The sequence below is a fragment of the Abramis brama genome, assembly GCF_963993115.1.
Source record: "Abramis brama genome assembly, chromosome: 18".
Classification (NCBI taxonomy): Eukaryota; Metazoa; Chordata; class Actinopteri; order Cypriniformes; family Leuciscidae; genus Abramis; species Abramis brama.
The window spans coordinates 8,191,002-8,208,600 of NC_139980.1; the positions used below are offsets into that span (position 1 = coordinate 8,191,002).

The 17,599-nt window shown below is 36.5% G+C and overlaps 1 protein-coding gene across 4 annotated transcripts in view; it reads left to right on the top strand.

The window, feature by feature from the left end:
* exoc2 (exocyst complex component 2) overlaps positions 1 to 16,159 on the top strand; it is a 28,720-nt gene extending 12,561 nt beyond the window's left edge. The window contains exons 8-28 of one of the 4 annotated variants that reach the window (XM_084091436.1): positions 538 to 683; positions 1,018 to 1,099; positions 1,212 to 1,314; positions 2,260 to 2,378; positions 3,182 to 3,292; positions 4,165 to 4,289; positions 4,382 to 4,450; positions 5,391 to 5,548; positions 5,846 to 5,967; positions 6,533 to 6,594; positions 6,697 to 6,777; positions 6,872 to 6,931; positions 7,023 to 7,084; positions 7,318 to 7,417; positions 9,087 to 9,203; positions 10,700 to 10,841; positions 12,171 to 12,226; positions 12,666 to 12,788; positions 13,203 to 13,264; positions 13,423 to 13,482; positions 15,268 to 16,159. In XM_084091436.1, the coding sequence (XP_083947562.1) occupies positions 538 to 683; positions 1,018 to 1,099; positions 1,212 to 1,314; positions 2,260 to 2,378; positions 3,182 to 3,292; positions 4,165 to 4,289; positions 4,382 to 4,450; positions 5,391 to 5,548; positions 5,846 to 5,967; positions 6,533 to 6,594; positions 6,697 to 6,777; positions 6,872 to 6,931; positions 7,023 to 7,084; positions 7,318 to 7,417; positions 9,087 to 9,203; positions 10,700 to 10,841; positions 12,171 to 12,226; positions 12,666 to 12,788; positions 13,203 to 13,264; positions 13,423 to 13,482; positions 15,268 to 15,361 (2,054 nt within the window). In that variant the 3' untranslated portion in view covers positions 15,362 to 16,159. The remainder of the gene's footprint in view (positions 1 to 537; positions 684 to 1,017; positions 1,100 to 1,211; positions 1,315 to 2,259; positions 2,379 to 3,181; positions 3,293 to 4,164; positions 4,290 to 4,381; positions 4,451 to 5,390; positions 5,549 to 5,845; positions 5,968 to 6,532; positions 6,595 to 6,696; positions 6,778 to 6,871; positions 6,932 to 7,022; positions 7,085 to 7,317; positions 7,418 to 9,086; positions 9,204 to 10,699; positions 10,842 to 12,170; positions 12,227 to 12,665; positions 12,789 to 13,202; positions 13,265 to 13,422; positions 13,483 to 15,267) is intronic. The other 3 variants (XM_084091438.1, XM_084091437.1, XM_084091439.1) reach the window with 3 other exon arrangements.
* The last annotated feature ends 1,440 nt before the right edge of the window (positions 16,160 to 17,599 follow it).

The following is a 17,599-nucleotide window of genomic DNA, read 5'->3' on the forward strand; positions in this document are numbered from 1 at the left end:
TTGCATATGCATTCTCTTTAGACCATCAAAGCCACACATTTCATGCAGACCTCGGCGTGTTTCTGTGAGGTGCGTGTGCGTGTGTTCGAGACCACTCATATCCCAATCATATCTCCATGTCAATTCTCTCATGTGACGGTGGGTCAATAAACACGCTCGTTTCCTGCGGGCCGCACAAATAAACCAGTCACACACACTGACATGCTTTCATCGCCGACCCCTCCTCTTCATCCTCACCACCCGTCTTTACATGTACATTTAGACGTATGTTCTTACCAAAGCCACTTATTGCCTTTGACTCTCTCAGCCAATCACAAACAGACTCATTGGTGGAAAAAAAGGCTGGTCAGACTTTTATAGTGGTCAGGAGGCTGGTTCTTATTAAATCGGACAAAGGGAATCCAGAATTGCTCTGACCACCCAAGAAGAGATCTTGAATTTATTTGAAACTGAGGAAGGATGATTAAACCACTTTTTATCAGCTGTTATCCTTTTACACCCTTTTCTCATTGCTTTCCATTTGCTCATTCCTCTCAGGAGCAAGTGAAACTGCTGACACCCTGTTTCAAGAAGTGTTGGGCAGAAAGGACAAGGCCGACTCAACACGCAACGCTCTCAACGTTCTCCAGAGATTCAAATTTTTGTTTAACCTGCCACTCAACATTGAACGCAACATCCAGAAGGTGGCATCTCCCGTACACACACACACACACACACACACACACACACACACACACACACACACACACACACACACACACACACACACACACACACACACACACACTCTCTCTCTAACTCTCTTACCTACACAATTATAATACTCTGGGGTCAGTAAGATTTTAAAAAAATAAATTAATACAGCCATCAAATAAATGCAGCCATGGCGAGCATAATAGATTTATTTTTTTTTAAATTGTACCGACCCCAAACTTTTGAACGGTAGTGTATACACTCTGCAATATATAAAAATGATCTCTGAATGCTAAACTGACAGTGTATCTGTTTCCCATCCAGGGGGATTATGATGTGGTCATCAATGATTATGAGAAAGCCAAATCTTTGTTTGGGAACACAGAGGTCCCAGTCTTTAAGAAAGGTGATCTGATGTTCACTGATAATATCTGATAGTGTATGTTAATATGACATGCATCCTCTTATGTACATTCACGTTAGCTGGAGTATTGAAAGATCGTCCTGCATGTGTGTAGTGTATTCAGAGGTGGAGACTCGGATAGAAGCCCTGAGGAAACTGCTTATGGATAAACTTCTGGAGACACCATCCACTTTACATGATCAGAAACGCTATATCAGGTGTGTGACAAGCGACTTGCAGTGACAAACTGCAATTTAAGAGTTAAGAAGAGTTAAGAAAAGTTAAGAACATTTTTAATTTACATAATTTAGCAACAATGCAATTATGACCAATGTGAGTGAAGAGAGTGGAGCTCACAATGTCCATCACTTGTGACAGGTTTTTTATTTTACTTTTGGATGCCAGGGACTTCCAAATCAGATATTTCCCTGGTGGACCCCCCTCCCAAAATATAAAGGCAGCTATTTCATGTAAAAAGACTTATTTGTACTCTGAGAAAGTCAACTTAAAAATATTTATTATATTTAAATATTTTTTTTAAGAAGTCTCTTAATGCTCTTATGATTAAAAAAAAAATGGTAAAAACAGTAATATTGTGAAATATTATTTAAATTAAAATCACTGTTTTCTATTTGAATCATTTTTTAAATGTAATTTCTTATTATTATGAATGCTGAAAAATATATTTTCAATATTCAATCAATATTTTTGTGTAAACCGTGATGTTTTTCAGAATTCTTTGAAAAGTTCAAAAGAATATTTAAATCATTTATTTGAAATGAAAATCAATTTAATGCATCCTTACTAAATAAAATAATATATTTTTAAGACTTTTATTTTACTGTCCCCAAGTCTTTGAACGGTAGTGTAAATATTTTATATTGAATTATACATTTTTTAAGTAATTACATTCCCTGCCTTTTTTATTATATATAATATTATAAATATTGAAATATTGCAGAATTATATTATTTTGTATTTTATTTTTGTACATAACTGCCCATCCTATTTATGGTCAGATTTTCAAAAGCTTTAATTTATGCGACCCAATAGCATTAAAGCATTGTTGACCTGTCATTGTAAGAGCGGCTTAAGGGTGTCCTGAAAAAACGATGCAATTATATGCATGATGATCTAATGATCCTCTTTCTCTTTTTATTCAGATATCTGTCGGATCTCCATGCTCCAGGTGACCCGGCATGGCAGTGTATAATCGCACAACACAAGTGGATCCTGCAGCTGATGCAAAACTGTAAAGAAGATTTTATCAAAGAGCAGAAAGGTACAGACACTGATAGTTTGAAATAAATTGATGGTTTCTCTACCACTCTGAGGAGTGAAAGCAGTGTGTGTGTTCTGCCCTGTGTGTATGTGTGTGTTTAGATAGAGAGCAGCCCGTGTGTGGTCTGGTCATGACCCTATAGAGAACAGGAAGTCCACAGAGCTCTATAGTGTGGCAGAAATGAGGGGGGGGTTGCTGTAGAGAGAGGCAGACATCAGGGAATACAAGAAGAGAGAGGAGCATAGATAAACACAGGAGATGATTGGACACCTGGATCAACACCAGCACTCATTTTTTATATAGAAAGAGAGAGAGTAAACATCCAAGTGGCTCAGTGGTATACGTCTTTATCTGTGTGAGAGAGAAACATGACATGTGTACACTATCTGGACATATTGAGTGTTTCAGACTATATCAACATCAACAATTTAATCAAGGCTGAGGAAGAGTCCAGAAAGACCTTTAGTGCCATCTATTGTCAGAGAAGAGGTACTGCATGAGAACTACCAGTATAACGCAGTACCTACCACAAGGTTGTAGATTTGAACCTTACCACAGGGGGATTGCCCAATTATAAGGGTTTTGTAAGTCACTTTGGATAAAAGCAGTCGTCTCATGACTTGCACTCAAATCACAAGGAAAGAAAGAAATGATATCACATTAAATCAAAAATGTACCTTTTAATTTAAGCGTAAACTGCCAACCCTCAAGCAAAACTCTCTTTATTTTTGCAAACAAGATTGATTGTTAAATGCTGAGGTATGTAGATGAGCATTCATCGTGTCTGTGTGTCTGTCTGTCAGTCTCAGTGGGTGGTGTTGGGTTAGAGCTGGATCGGTCCTCAGCTCTGAACAGGATCAGCCTCTCAGCTCCAGTGAAGAGAGGAGGCAGCTTCCAGAAGCCTCAAGATGACTGTGAGTACAATAACAGAAAGATCAACATACATTACTGTTTGAAAGACGTCGCTTATTCTCATGAAGGCTGCAAATATTCTATCAAAAAGTACTGTCTATTTCTATTTTAATATATTTATTCCCGTGATGCAAAGCTGAATTTTCAGCAGCTATTACTTACCAAGGATTCACTAAATTGATCAAAAGTGAAGACATTTACAATGTTACAAAAGATTTCTATTTGCACTTTCTGTTCACTGAAGAATCCTGAAAACAGAAACAGGTTTCCACAGAAATACCAAACAGCAACTGTTTCCAACATTTATAATAAACACACACACACACACACACACACACACACATATATATATATATATATATATATATATATATACTCACAACTGTTTTCGACATTGTTAATAAAAAAATTATTGTGCTTCAAATCAGCATATTAGGATGATTTCAGAAGGATCATGTGACACTGAGTAATGGCTTCTGAAAATTCAGCTTTGCTATCCATGGAATAAAAGACATTTTTTATAATATGTTCAAATAGCAAACATTTATTTTAAATTGTAATATTTCACAATATAATTGTTTTTTGCTGTATTTTTGATCAAATAAATGCAGCCTTGGTAAGTATACTATACTTAGTTAAAAAATCTTGCTAGCCAAAAACGTTTGAACGTAGTGTATTTCCTTTATATACAGTGACAGAAAATGTTCTTATTTGCTGATTTGGTCACTTTGTGTAGAATTTCAAATCATGTGTTTGAAACTGAGCCTAGTTTGGACGAGTTGTGAAACTCACAGAAATCTCATTGTCAGCCATCATCATTTCATAAGCAGAATGCTGCTGTCTTTGTAACAGTATATCATACGTATTTTCTCAGCGTGGCACTATAAGAGCCCTCAGCAGGTGAGGTTCGTGGAGAAACTCTCAGACGTGGTCATCAGCCAGCTGCCCAACTTCTGGAAACTCTGGATCTCTTACGTCAACGGCAGCCTGTTTAGTGAGGTAGTTATACACACACACACAAATATACCTTCAGAGTGTTAGAAATAAAGGCTAGTGTAACTCAGACTTGTTGACTGCGTTGTCTTGGACAGACTGGAGAGAAGTCCGGTCAGGTGGAGAAGTTAAAGAAGAACGCTCGGCAAAGACAGAATGACTTTAAGGTTAGTAAAGCAGCTGGAATGTTTTTGTGCTTATAATCTGGAGATTGAAAGTGTGAGCATGAGTCACTGAGGTCTGAGACTAGTGATGCTCCAAAATTTAGTCTGAAATCATAGACTGAAACAGTGATGTTTCATTAGCGCTGCTCCAAAGACACGTTTTGACTCTGTCAGTGTCCATTTCCTTCACACAGCGTGGGTAAGCTACAACAGCTAAACTGTCAGCTGTGTGGATGCTAGAGCTAGCTTGACAATATTGATTTTTCGTTTTTTAATCGAATTTAATTTTGATGAACCAAGGTCTTAGTTGTAGCATGAAATAAACATGAATAAACATCAGTAAATGTATCACGTCACATGTAATCGCTCAAACAGTGTTTCACCCGTTGACAGACATCAATAAAACAGCTTGTAAACAATGACTCGTGATGTTACATTTATGGCAGGAAAGCCATTCAGTGTCCATAGCTTGTTAGACAGCTTAAAAAAAAAAATCTAGAGGAGCATTATGCTAAATACAGCATGTGCACTATATTACATATTCATTTTATTTTTACTTAACCTGTTGTCTTCATTATTTAATGTTTGTTTGAATAAATCTGTCATGAAAACAAGTTTTTTACACCCACCATTTAAATGTTTATATTTATATATATATATAGTTTATATTTCAAAAAGCTATTTGGATGTGCAATTCAAATCGTTATATACAACTTAGTTTTTGTTTGAGTTTTGATAATAAATACATTTAATTAAGTGATAATTAGAAACTTTATTTTCAGTTTCAGTTCTGGTTTTCGGTTAAACTAAATTTGAATTTCGGCTTCGTTGTTTGTGTAAAAAATGTAATTTGTTGCATCACTCTTTGAGACGACCTATGTGTGAAGGCAAGGGTTATTTTCACTGTATAATGTGTTTGATTGGCACATTTGATTGCGTGTAGGGCATGATTGAGGAGGTGACCCGTCGTCTGGTGCAGTTAGTTCGAGGAGCTCTGTTACCCTCCTCTCTTACAGAGCTGCAGCTGAGGCAGTATGGCGGCTGGGACACCAAAACCCCTCTCAGTGGATGCTGGCTCACGCAGGTCATTCATACCGTCAGGTACATGTGTGAATTTGTTGTAGGGATGTAGGAATAAGTGATGCGACAAAATGAAAAATTGTAGGTTTAACTAGAGAATAATTCAGTTAAACCAGAATTATTGTACATGCAGTTATTTTCCATTTCACAGATTCTGTTATTGGATGTTAAAATAACTGTTTCTGTTGGCATTTTTAGCCTGTTTTTCCATTCGAAAAAGCTGAAATTATGGTGTATCCTTTGTGGGAATGATATTTGACCATCCTCTCCTTGTATTTTCATATAAAGCTCATTTGATGCTCTCTCTCTGTCTCTCAGGTTGAGTCATGAGGCTCTGTCAGCTCTGGAGATTCCCAATGACCTGCTTCAGGTGATTCAGGATTTACTGCAGGACCTCCGTGTGCACTGCCTGCTGACCACACTACAGCACACTGAAGAGGGTAAAACTACATTCACTGAGCTTTTAGGAAACGTCTCCGTTTCAGTTCAGGCAAACAAATGCAAATGTGAATTCTGCAGAATATCTGCTCAAAATTCACTGAATTTTTTTTGATTCATCAACAAGACTGTCAGTAGAGTTTTAGAGCTGACACAAACGGGAAATAACCTTTTCTTGTAATTGGCCTTGTAGATAAGCGTCTGTCACTAATGTGGAATTGTAACAGTAGAGGGAGCTATGGAGCTCTCAACTAAATGGATTTGCATTCATGTTCAGAATAAACAGCCCAGTAGTTTAAAAAAAAAATAGTTTTAATAAAACGGCTCTAGTGAATTAAAGTTTTGTTCACTTAGTCAACATCTGGAGCAGTATAACTCATTTTAGTAGCCAAAAAATTATTCAGATAATTTCAAATCTCAAGGCTCAGTCTCTGCGTCTTTTTCAGAAGGCTAGATTTTTCAGTTAAAGCAATTCTCTCAACATTAATGTTGAGAAAGCTAGAGAAGTAAGTTTTATTTTTTATTATTTTTTATTGGTTTAATGTAACTAAACTTTGTGTTGTTTAGATGTAAAGAGACTTGCAAAAAAAGAAGACTGGGTGGTGGACAATGAGGGAATTACGTCACTGGTACATCTTTTATGCTTTTATTTATTATATTCCATTCTAGTTTATTTCATTCTAATAACTTGCAGATTGAAAACTTGCGGATAAACGGTGTGTGTGTTTCAGCCGGCCCAGTTTGAGCAGTGTATGGTTCAGATGCTGCAGTCTCTGAAGGAGCCCATGGAGTGTAAACCTGGAGAGATCAATGTACAAACCCTCACACAATACTCATCCCCAGCCTTTCCACTGCAGATTATACAGAGATTAATCAATCCATGTGTGTCTCTCTCTTCGACTTTAGATCTTAAATCTGGATGTGGTTCAAGACAAAGCTTGCGAACAGTGTGTTTCTATCATGAAGGTATTGTGTGTTGGTATCTGTTGTTTCGTTGGGATTTGTAAATATAATTCCTGCTGTTTGAAAAGTATTTTTATGTCTCTACTCGGTTTAGGTCTTTATTAAATGTCTCGAGCAGCTCAGCATCAAGACTGATGGAGACATCGACACCTCTCAGTGAGTTTTATTGTCTCTTTAAATATAAAAATATTAAAAAAAACTAAAATTCATTTAATAACTCGAAAAATGTCAAGTGGAGTAACAATTATGTAGAAAAAAACGTTCTTGTTATTTGACAATTAAATGGCTTCTTTTATGTTGGGTAGGCCATTCTGACTTTGATTTGGTGGATGAGTGTCATGTCACTGACCCGTATATGTAATGTTTAAGCTGAATGTTTCATTTTACAGTGGGAGTGGACAGTCAAAGTCTTTCTCTTTCAGTTTGTCTGTGGACTTGGCTTCACCTGATCTTTTTGGAAGCATCAAAGAAGACTTTAGTTCAAAACCAGTAAGGATGTTCTTCACCTCTCCTCCTGATTTCCACCTTTCTCCATGTTCCATCTTGTCTTTCTCTCTCTTCAGAGTACTAATGCATATTACTGTGTGCTAAAGATACATATAATTAATTTCATTATTCATATATTAATATAAAATAAATAAAAATGTCTAAGCTGTGGCACAGTTAGCACATCAAGCTGGTTTGACTGGTTTAAATCTGGCTTGCGTCGAGTACTCTTCACTTTTTTTTAGTCGTCAATCCACTTTCACATGTCAAAAAAGGCTAAATAACTCAAACACAGTATGAGTGAACTGATTAGCACCGCATGTAGTCCAAAATGTGGTATTTTATTCATGGTAAAGTAAACTGCAGAGGTGGATGTCACTGTATACGACAGGATATTTGAATACAGAGAATAGGAAGTTAGTGGAGATAACAGCCTCCTTCACTCTGCTCTGAAATGTTCAGCTTGTTTTAAGCGATTAGTCACAGAGGCCCTGACTGAAAGCCAAATAACACTGTGTTGATGTGTAGTATCAGAACCACAGAGTGTTAGGGTTTTACTGAAAGCCTGGTAGATGAAAAGATTGAGAGAAAGAGAGAGAGAGAGAGAAACCTGGTAATGGGGCCATGTGTTTAAATTTTCAAAACGAAACAGCATCTAATCGATTGAAGATATTCAGAGACCTCATGTAACCTTGAAGTGCTTCCTCCCTCCATTAAATCCATCTTATTTGTGCTTATTCAGTAATGCTTTAGGTATATGTTTGCACACATTTCCTTGAGTAAAGTTTAAACCACATAAATAGAGTTTACAGTGACCCCATAATGTATCTTGATACTGAAGTCAGGTATTTAAAAGGACTGAATGACTTTACCATATATGCAAAATATTAAACCAAAGTGGCATCTGCAAAGTGAAGGTGGTCTGAAGGTAATTTTTAGTGGTTTTTCATTTTCCTAGCAGGCCAACCACATTAATATTTGACAACCAGAAAGTGTAAAAATACTTTCTTTTCTTTTTTTGCATAAATTCTGAACTATATATTATATTTGTTTGTCATTTGAAACATGGCATTTTGCTTATAATATTTGTTTTATATTTAAATTAAATGCCATTCTGTTTAATATTTTGTCATATAATGCACAAAAAAAAATCATGCACTTTTTTTCCAAAATACTTTTTGTGGCCACTGTATTTTCTTGTTATTTCTTAGTTCTGAAGAACCCTTTTCCTGAGAAAACATCCTGTGTTCCGTTATGGATGTCTTTGTCACAGTTTCCATCTGCAACACAGCAAACATTCGAGCATCACGCACAGGAGTCATGTGTTGTGAAAAACAGCAGCTTTCTCTTCAGAGAGAACAGAGCCGCTGCCGCTCACATGGGGTTTCCCCTAGCCTGCAGTGGAAGAGCTGCAGGTTTCCCCTCTATCTCTCTTTTTCTCTATTTTACTCTCTCTTTCTTTCACAGACTGGTTCATGGTTCACCAGAGTTTAAATAAAGGCATAATAATACCCATCATATCTATAATACATATAATTAGTTTTTCAAGAAAAATACCCCAAAATATCTCTCTCTCTCTCTCTCTCTATATATATATATATATATATATATATGTGTGTGTGTGTGTTCATGTTAACCGAATCAGTTGCTGTGTGTGTTCTGACCCATGCAGGAGCAACGTCTCCTCATCATCCTCAGTAACTGTCAGTATCTGGAGAGACACACGTTTCTCAATCTGGCTGAGCACCTGGAGAAGAGCGGCTTCACCACTGCAGAGAAGATCATCAGGGTACAAAGACACATGCACACTTCCTTTTTCCCCTCTTACTCCAGTCCCCACAGTTGGCATTTTCTTTTTTCTAAGCGATAACAGGTGCGATTCTAAGTTTGGTCGTTTATGTTTTCTTTTACTGAAGTGAGAGTGACTCACACAGATTGTGGAGAAGCTCAAGGGTTTTTCATGATAGCATTAGAGCACACTCACTCGAGGTGGCTTTTGTGCCCTGTAGGGAGAGCGTGAAAGCTCTTGCGAAAAGGTTATGGTTGGCCTTTCCAGTAAATGCAGATCATAGTGAATGAGTGTGTTGGGTTTTAAAGCGAATATGTAGATAAATTTAGTGTGATGAGAAATCAGATCTCTCTGAAAGGTGAAATGTAGAGAAAATTCTGAGCAAGAACCTGATAACTCAAAGGAGAGCTTTATGATCACAAAGTGACTTACCTATTTCTCTAAACACAGATGAGAAATAAGTATTGATTATTGATCATGCCTCATAGTTTCCAGGATGATTAAGAACTGCGTCACTAATAATGTTGCTCATTAGGATAAAGGATTTGAACGAACCCCTAACTGTAAAGCAATCCAGCGACTACCAATGGGATTGCAGAAAGTGATCTGACTGATACAGTTGAATATGCTGTGTTTGGCCTACTAGAAACCAGCAATGAAGGCATTCAAGCCATATCTTGGGATCAGAATATCATAAAAAGGGGTTCTGTCAGGCTCTTATATATAGAAACTTTTTGGGGTCATTTTACAGTTTTAGTTTTAATTAATTTTGTTTTAATTCTTTTTATATTTTGATAACATTTTATGACTTAACCTGCTTCTAAACATACTCACTAGAAAAAACATCTAAACATCATCACTAGAAAAAATGTAAATAACCTGTTAAACATGAAAGTATTATGCAATCATTTAAGACATTTCTCCTGAAATATAACATCTTTGGCTTAAAGCGTTCTTAATCATTGAGTCAAGAACACTAGGGTGCTATATAGAACTCCATTGAACCTTTTTTTCTAAGCACACCTTAACAACTGCATAGCAACACACTTAAAACACCAAGTAGTAACATTCTGGCAACCATGCACAACGCTATAACATTACTGCAGGAGATTTACATGAACAAGGCTTTTTCATCTTATATGAAAGTCTAACAACATTTAGACAACTTCTCAGAGAACATTGACTCTCATCTATCTTGGCAGATGTCCATCTCTGGTGTTTTACTAAGATCCCAGAGATTTGTCCCCTTTTAAGATGGTGCTTTCCATTTTGGTTTTTGAGTACTTCCCTAAAGTTAAACGCGCATCAGAATGATGGACAAGCATGAGTGGTCTCTACTCATTCTGCAAGTAGTGTGTGATGAGCAGTGATTATATGTGATGTTAATGGTTTCTTAAGGTCACATGCACTTCTGTGTTGCAGGATAAAATGTTACATGATCTGTGAAAGACATCAGTGGTTTGTGATTAAACTGAATGCATGCCTATAATCTTCAGGTCAGCATAGAGGCATTGAGACAGCTGGACGAATATCTGTTTGAGACATACATAGAGAAAAAATCTGATCCTATTGTCGGCTCGCTGGAACCTGGCATCTACGCCGGATACTTTGACTGGAAGGACTGCCTGCTACCTACAGGTATCACACACCTGAATCATGCCATGTGCATATTGACAACACTCGGTGGATGTTTCCAGAAAATGTTGTCTGCTTGAATGTTGAAAGACCATCACCATGGAGATGGTTCTGGAAGGATCCAAAAACACTCTTGAATCTGCAGTTTCAGTCTGCTGTCATTGCTTTTGTGTCACAGTTTCAGTCGTGGCAGTCTGTGTATATTTAGTATGATTAGGTCTGTGTGGTGCATACTTGACTAAATGCTATTGCTTATGTGAATCATTTGTGTACTTGCAAGGACACTTCCTGCTGCTTCTGAAACATTATAAGTAGAACTGTGTAAAACCAATTAACTTTCCTTTGCCACTGCTCCTGTTTAGTTACAAGTCAATTAGGAAAATCATCATCTTTAGCTCCAAAATACACAAAAACCAAATTGTAGTACACGTTAAAGCTGCAGTCCGTATCTTTTTTGGGTTAAAAATAAATTTTTGAGCAAAATACAAAACTATACAAAACTATCTGCTTGCCTTAGCTCGATTCAAAACGGTAAGCTTGTAATAATGTTTTTAATTACAGTGGTACTGGTGGAAAGTCCAGAAAGGTTCAAACGACAATCACCAGTGACAACTAGAGATTCACCCGTTGTAAAATGCAAAAGACTTCGTTCGGACTTCGGAGTGGCTACAGAAAAAAAGAGACTGCAACGTGAGACAGCTCATGTGAAAACAAGGATAATATCAGAAGGGCATTAAATGTAGTCACGCGATGCTGATGTTGTTAACATGAACAAAGTATAATTTGCACGGTTTGACGTGATATGATAAGCGATCGTTAGATTTAATCAGCGCGATTTACTGCAATGCTTTTTTTCCCTTAGTTGGTCAGAACAAAAGTGGATGTTACTTACTTGTTCAGATGACATTTTCCGGTGAAAATTCTTATCTTGGTCATACTTCTAAAAAGTAAAATCTGTCATTCCGAATGACAGTATCCACACCGGCGCGGTGACTGACAGCTGCACTTTCTCCAAACAATTTGGGATATGTTAAAGAGGTGGTAAATGGTACTCCCACTGTGTGAACTCATTGACCAATGCCTGCCTTAGAGCAGATCAGTTCATTAATATTCCTATAATGTAACCAATATTCATGATGCAAGCCATGCCTGACAGTTTTTTCTCTGAGCAACTTAATTGTAGGATGAAAGACGTGACAACTAGGCAAAACCATATCATACTTCTTCAACCTTCTACATTTCAGATGATTCCTCACCCCATTTAAACCTTAAATAGCAAGAACATTACTCATTTATATCTACTTTTTCTCATTCTCTTTGTTTCTGACTCAGGTGTGAGGAGTTATTTGAAGGAGGCTTTGGTCAGCATTATCTCTGTTCACGCTGAGGTGAGATGCACAAACCTTCAGCTTATCTCTGCTTCAAAAGATTCCTCGTTAGACATCTTACACCTTGAGAATATCACGTTTCTGTATTTAATAGGTTAACAGGCTTTATAGGTACACTTTCAATTCTAAAAAGTAGGCACAACATTGTTGCCTTATAAGTTACCTGCCAAATTCTAAGGCAGCATCACATTGTCTTTGTGGTTAAGACAATCCCAGAATTCAAAGCGACAAGCTTGGTGAAAAAATTCATGACTGAATGCACAGTCAGCTGTAAATATAAACTACAGTTCAAAAGTTTGGGGTCAGTAAGATTTATTTAATTTATTGATGGCAAAGCTGACATTTCCCCTGCCATATATGCAATATTTTTATTCAGCTTTAAAACATATGTTGTTAAAAGTTGATGTTCTCAAAGATTCTTTGTTCCTTGCTCTATCAGGTTTTCACGATTTCCAAGGAGCTGGTTACCCGTGTTTTATCAAAGATCATTGAAGCTGTAGCAGAAGAAATGAGTCGTCTGATGCAGTGTGTGTCCTCCTTTAGTAAAAACGGTGCACTGCAGGTACAGCTCACTCCTCACATACACTTTTCAGAGCAGTTAGCATGTGATCTTAAAGGGATAGTCTGTGAAAATTTGATATGTTGTTCCAAACCTTTAAGAATTTCTTTCTTCGCAAAAGAAGATATTTTGAAGAATGAATGAATCATCTGATGAGGATCTTCAACTGCTTGGTTACCCCCTCGGTAACCAAACAGTTGATGGGCCCTACTGACTTCCATAGTATTTTTTTTTTTTCATAGTATGGAAGTCAATGGAGCCATCAACTGTTTGTTTACCCATATTCTTTCAAATATCTTATTTTGTGTTCAGCAGAAGAAAGAAATTACTACAGGTTATTCTTGAGGTGAACTATCCCTTTAAGCTATTGAAATCTGCACCATCATATTTTTTTTTCATTAATAATTCTCTCTCCAGGCACGTCTGGAAATCTGTGCGTTGCTAGACGCCATAGAGCCGTACCTCACATCAGAGAGTCGGTAAGACATAAACATGTTCAACATTGATTCATGTCTCAATACAAAAGCTAGCTTACACTAATGAAAAATAAGAAACAGAAAAGCATAACTTTGGCTAAACCAAAAAGTATGATCATTTGTTTCCTTGTGAGTGTGTGATGTTCTTTTCTGTGTCTCAGCTCTAGTTTTAAACAGGCATTGGAAGCGCTACCACAGCTACAGGGTGGAGCCGACAAAAAGTGAGTTAAATCTCAAATCACAATTACATTGTGCCTTACACTGACAAGTAAATGTTAACTACAGGTCATCAGAGATGATGATAATTAGCACTAAGCTCACCAATTAAATGTCATGCCACATGTGCAAGTGACCTTGTTCAGTTTGTGAAACCCGAGGAAGGGGTTCTAGCAGACCAATCACAGCACTTGCAGTCCGCTTAGAATTGAATTACGTCAGGGTACGCCGTATGCTACGCGTCCTACACACAGACTACGACGTAGCTACGGCGCCACACAAGTATAAATTGGGCTTTTGGTGTAAATCATAAATCACTGAGCAAGTCCTGATAATATAATTCAATTCAAATTGTGAAACTTTTAGAACTAGTGGGAAAGCATTATCTTTTTTATAGTGATCAACCTGCACTTAAAGTGGGAAAATACGAAATTGCAAGAATGACTTTTGATGGCATTCATTTGAATGGGTTGAAAGTCATCAACCGATTGATAATGTTTTATATCATATGCCATCATTTTCCAACTAAAGTGTGTTTATGAATTAATGTCATGCAAGTTGTAAGATAACCGGATATAAAAAATTTTTTTTTTAAAAATCTGGTTGGTGAGATTTTTTTTGTTTTAAGTCTTATGCTCACCAAGGCTGTATTTATTTGATCCAAAATACATTATACTATTATACATTATACCATTTAAATATGTTATTATGCTGTAAATATTAATGTAATTTATTCTTCTGATGGCAAAGCTGAATTTTCAGCATTATAATATATATATATATATACAGTGCAATGCATAAGTGAATACACCCATGCTAAAGTTGACTAAAAAGAGGAATAAAAAATCATATTTTGGAAATTGAACTTAATGCCTTAATTTAAAAAATTAGGAAAAATCCAACCTTTAAGGACACCAATTTTCTTTGTGAATGAATAATGTATCGTAAATAAATAAATGTTCTTCCTTAAAATACATGGTGCATAAGTGAGTACACCCCTATGTTAAATTCCCATAGAGGCAGGCAGATTTTTATTTTTAAGTATTTTTTTAAAAAAAAATTTAGGATACTATGCATCCTGATAAAGTTCCCTTGGCCTTTGGAATTAAAATAGCCCCACATCATCACATAGCCTTCACCATACCTAGAGATTGGCATGATTTTTTTTCAGTTAGCCTAAAAGCTAGTTTGATTTGCATTGAGAGATGATCTTATGGAAAGTACCCCATGCCAATCTCTAGGTATGGTGAAGGCTATGTGATGATGTGGGGCTATTTTAATTCCAAAGGCCAAGGGAACTTTATCAGGATGCATAGTATCCTAAAAAATCTTTAAAAAAAATACTTAAAAATAAAAATCTGCCTGCCTCTATGGGAATTTAACATAGGGGTGTACTCACTTATGCACCATGTATTTTAAGGAAGAACATTTATTTATTTACGATACATTATTCATTCACAAAGAAAATTGGTGTCCTTAAAGGTTGGATTTTTCCTAATTTTTTAAATTAAGGCATTAAGTTCAATTTCCAAAATATGATTTTTTATTCCTCTTTTTAGTCAACTTTAGCATGGGTGTATTCACTTATGCATTGCACTGTATATATATATATATATATATATATATATATATATATATATACATACATATATATATATATATATTATTTATTAAGTTTACGAAAAGTACAGATATATTTTGTGATGATTTTGTTTATTTGAGGGTACATTTGGCTCTTTTCTAATATCTCTTTTCTCAATTTCTCTCTTTCTCACTCTCTCTATTCTCAGACTCTTGGAGGAGCTACTGAATAAGTTTAAGAGCAGTATGAAGCTACAGCTTAACTGCTTCAAGCCTGCCTCTTTTCAGCCAGTGAAGCGATAAACCTTTACAAAAACCCAACATTTCAACAACACTTGGAGACCATTTCAGTTTTAAAAACCATTAAAAGCCAATCTAGTGCAAGTAATATAACCTTTAATATAGCCTTTTCTATCTACTGAACAGTGCTTGTGTTTATGAGGATGTGGCAGTCTGTTGATAATTAATAGACACATTAATATGACACGTTGTACTGCCTCTTTGTCCATCTTATTAACCACAGCAGTTAAAAACTTAAATAAATCTATGTGCGCTTACACAAAAGTGGGTTTTCTGCAAACGGTATTGTGCAAAATAGTTGCTAGAGTTGCCAGGATTGTGCTTTTGTGTGTGTGAGAGAGGTAGAAATAGCAAGATGAAACTTTGTAGATGAAACCAGTTCTGAAATGACTCTCAATGTTCTCATTTCATCAAAAGAGTCGTTTTCTGCTGAGTCTATTATGACCACACTATCAACGATGCTTTAACACACACCCTGTCTAGTGTCAGACAGAAAGACACACACCCTGCCCCTCCTCAGCAGTGTTGGGGTATTTTTACCTGTTCTGGGAGGAAGTGTCAGTGTTGAGAGATGTCCTTTACTGTAAACCTCTATTATTTTTGCTGTGTAACCTAGCATTGGTATGTGGTTTAGGAGTTTATGACATAACTAACTGAAACACAAGTTAGGCACTGAGTTAAAGGGCACCTATTAAGCTTTTTACCTTCCCTTTAGTGTGTAATGAACAGTAGCTGTTTGTGTATGTAAACGATCTATAGAGTTACAGGTCAACAAAAAAACAACACTTGCCTGAAACACCACATTTTTTCGTTTTTAGTCCTGTCATTATTTCTCTGTCTTAGCAACAGTAATGGCCAAAAGTAATGTCTGGAGGGGATATTTGCACAATATTTGCCTTTAATGACACTTCAGGGTTAAACCAAATCAAAATATGAAGAGTGCGTTATGTTGGGAAGAGGAATACACTGAACTTGCTTAAGGTATTAAAATCACAAAATGATTTGGCCATAAAGACTAACTCCAGCATATTATAATATATGGGTTTTATTGTATTATGCAAAAAAGGCATAGAAAAACAAAAAGCTCACAGTTTTTACAGTTTACAGTTTTTACAGCTCACAGTTATTCATATTTTGTTGGTTCTCCCTTGTTTTTGATTACAGCAGCCATTTTCCATGGCATTGACTCACTCAACTTAGTGCATGTGTTGTGCATGTGTTAAAGGATAGTTCACCCAAAAATTTAAATTCTGTCATCATTTAGTCACCCTCAAGTTGTTCCAAACTTGTATGAATTCTTTCTTCTGCTGAACACAAAAGAAGATATTTTGAAGAATGTCTGTAACCAGACAGTTGATGGCCCCCATTGGAAAAATAAATACTATGGAAATCAATGGGGTCCCATCAACTGTTTGGTTACCAACATTCTTTAAAATATCTTCTTTTGTGTTCAGTTCATACAGGTTTGGAACAGCTTGAAGGTGAAGTTCTTCCCAAAGATGAGCTTCATTGGAAGACCTGCATGACTTATCTCAGGTTTATAATTTCCCAAAGGTTTCCAATGGCTTTAAGGTCAGGGGATTGAGGAGGCCACTTCAAGACTTCAAAATGCTGAGCATGAACAACTTTGTTGTTTGCGCAGTGCGTTTGGGATCATGTTGGAAAAAATGCACATTTGATCTCCAAACAGATCCTCCATACTTGGCTACATAGTGTTCAGCACGATTCCCAAGTATTGGTTCGTTTTCAAAGTGCCAGTAACTTTGTAGATCCTTCCTACACCTGCTGCAGACATGCGTCCCCAATACCATTATGTTTGCCCTGCCGTGCTTAATGGCGCCACGCATGCTTTTGGTATTAAAACAATCCATTCATCTCCTACTAACATACCTGACACCATCCAATCTAGATGGTTATATATTGGCTTGTTGGACTGCAGAACAATCTTTCATACTACAATCCTTATGTTCTTTGGCAAATGCAAGTTGTTTTTTCCAGTAGATAAAACTAATAAATTGTTTCTTGAAATTGGAGAATGGAGGTCCCATCCAGGTCTTTAGAAGTTTTGAGGTGGTCCCACATTCAGGTGATTTTCATCCTTCTGTTTGCTTATTAATTGCTCAAGGAAGACTAGTAAGCATTTATTAAGCAATTAATAAGCAAACAAAAGGATGAAAATCACCTGAATGTGGGACCACCTCAAAACAGCTTCTAAAGACCTGGATGGGACCTCCATTCTCC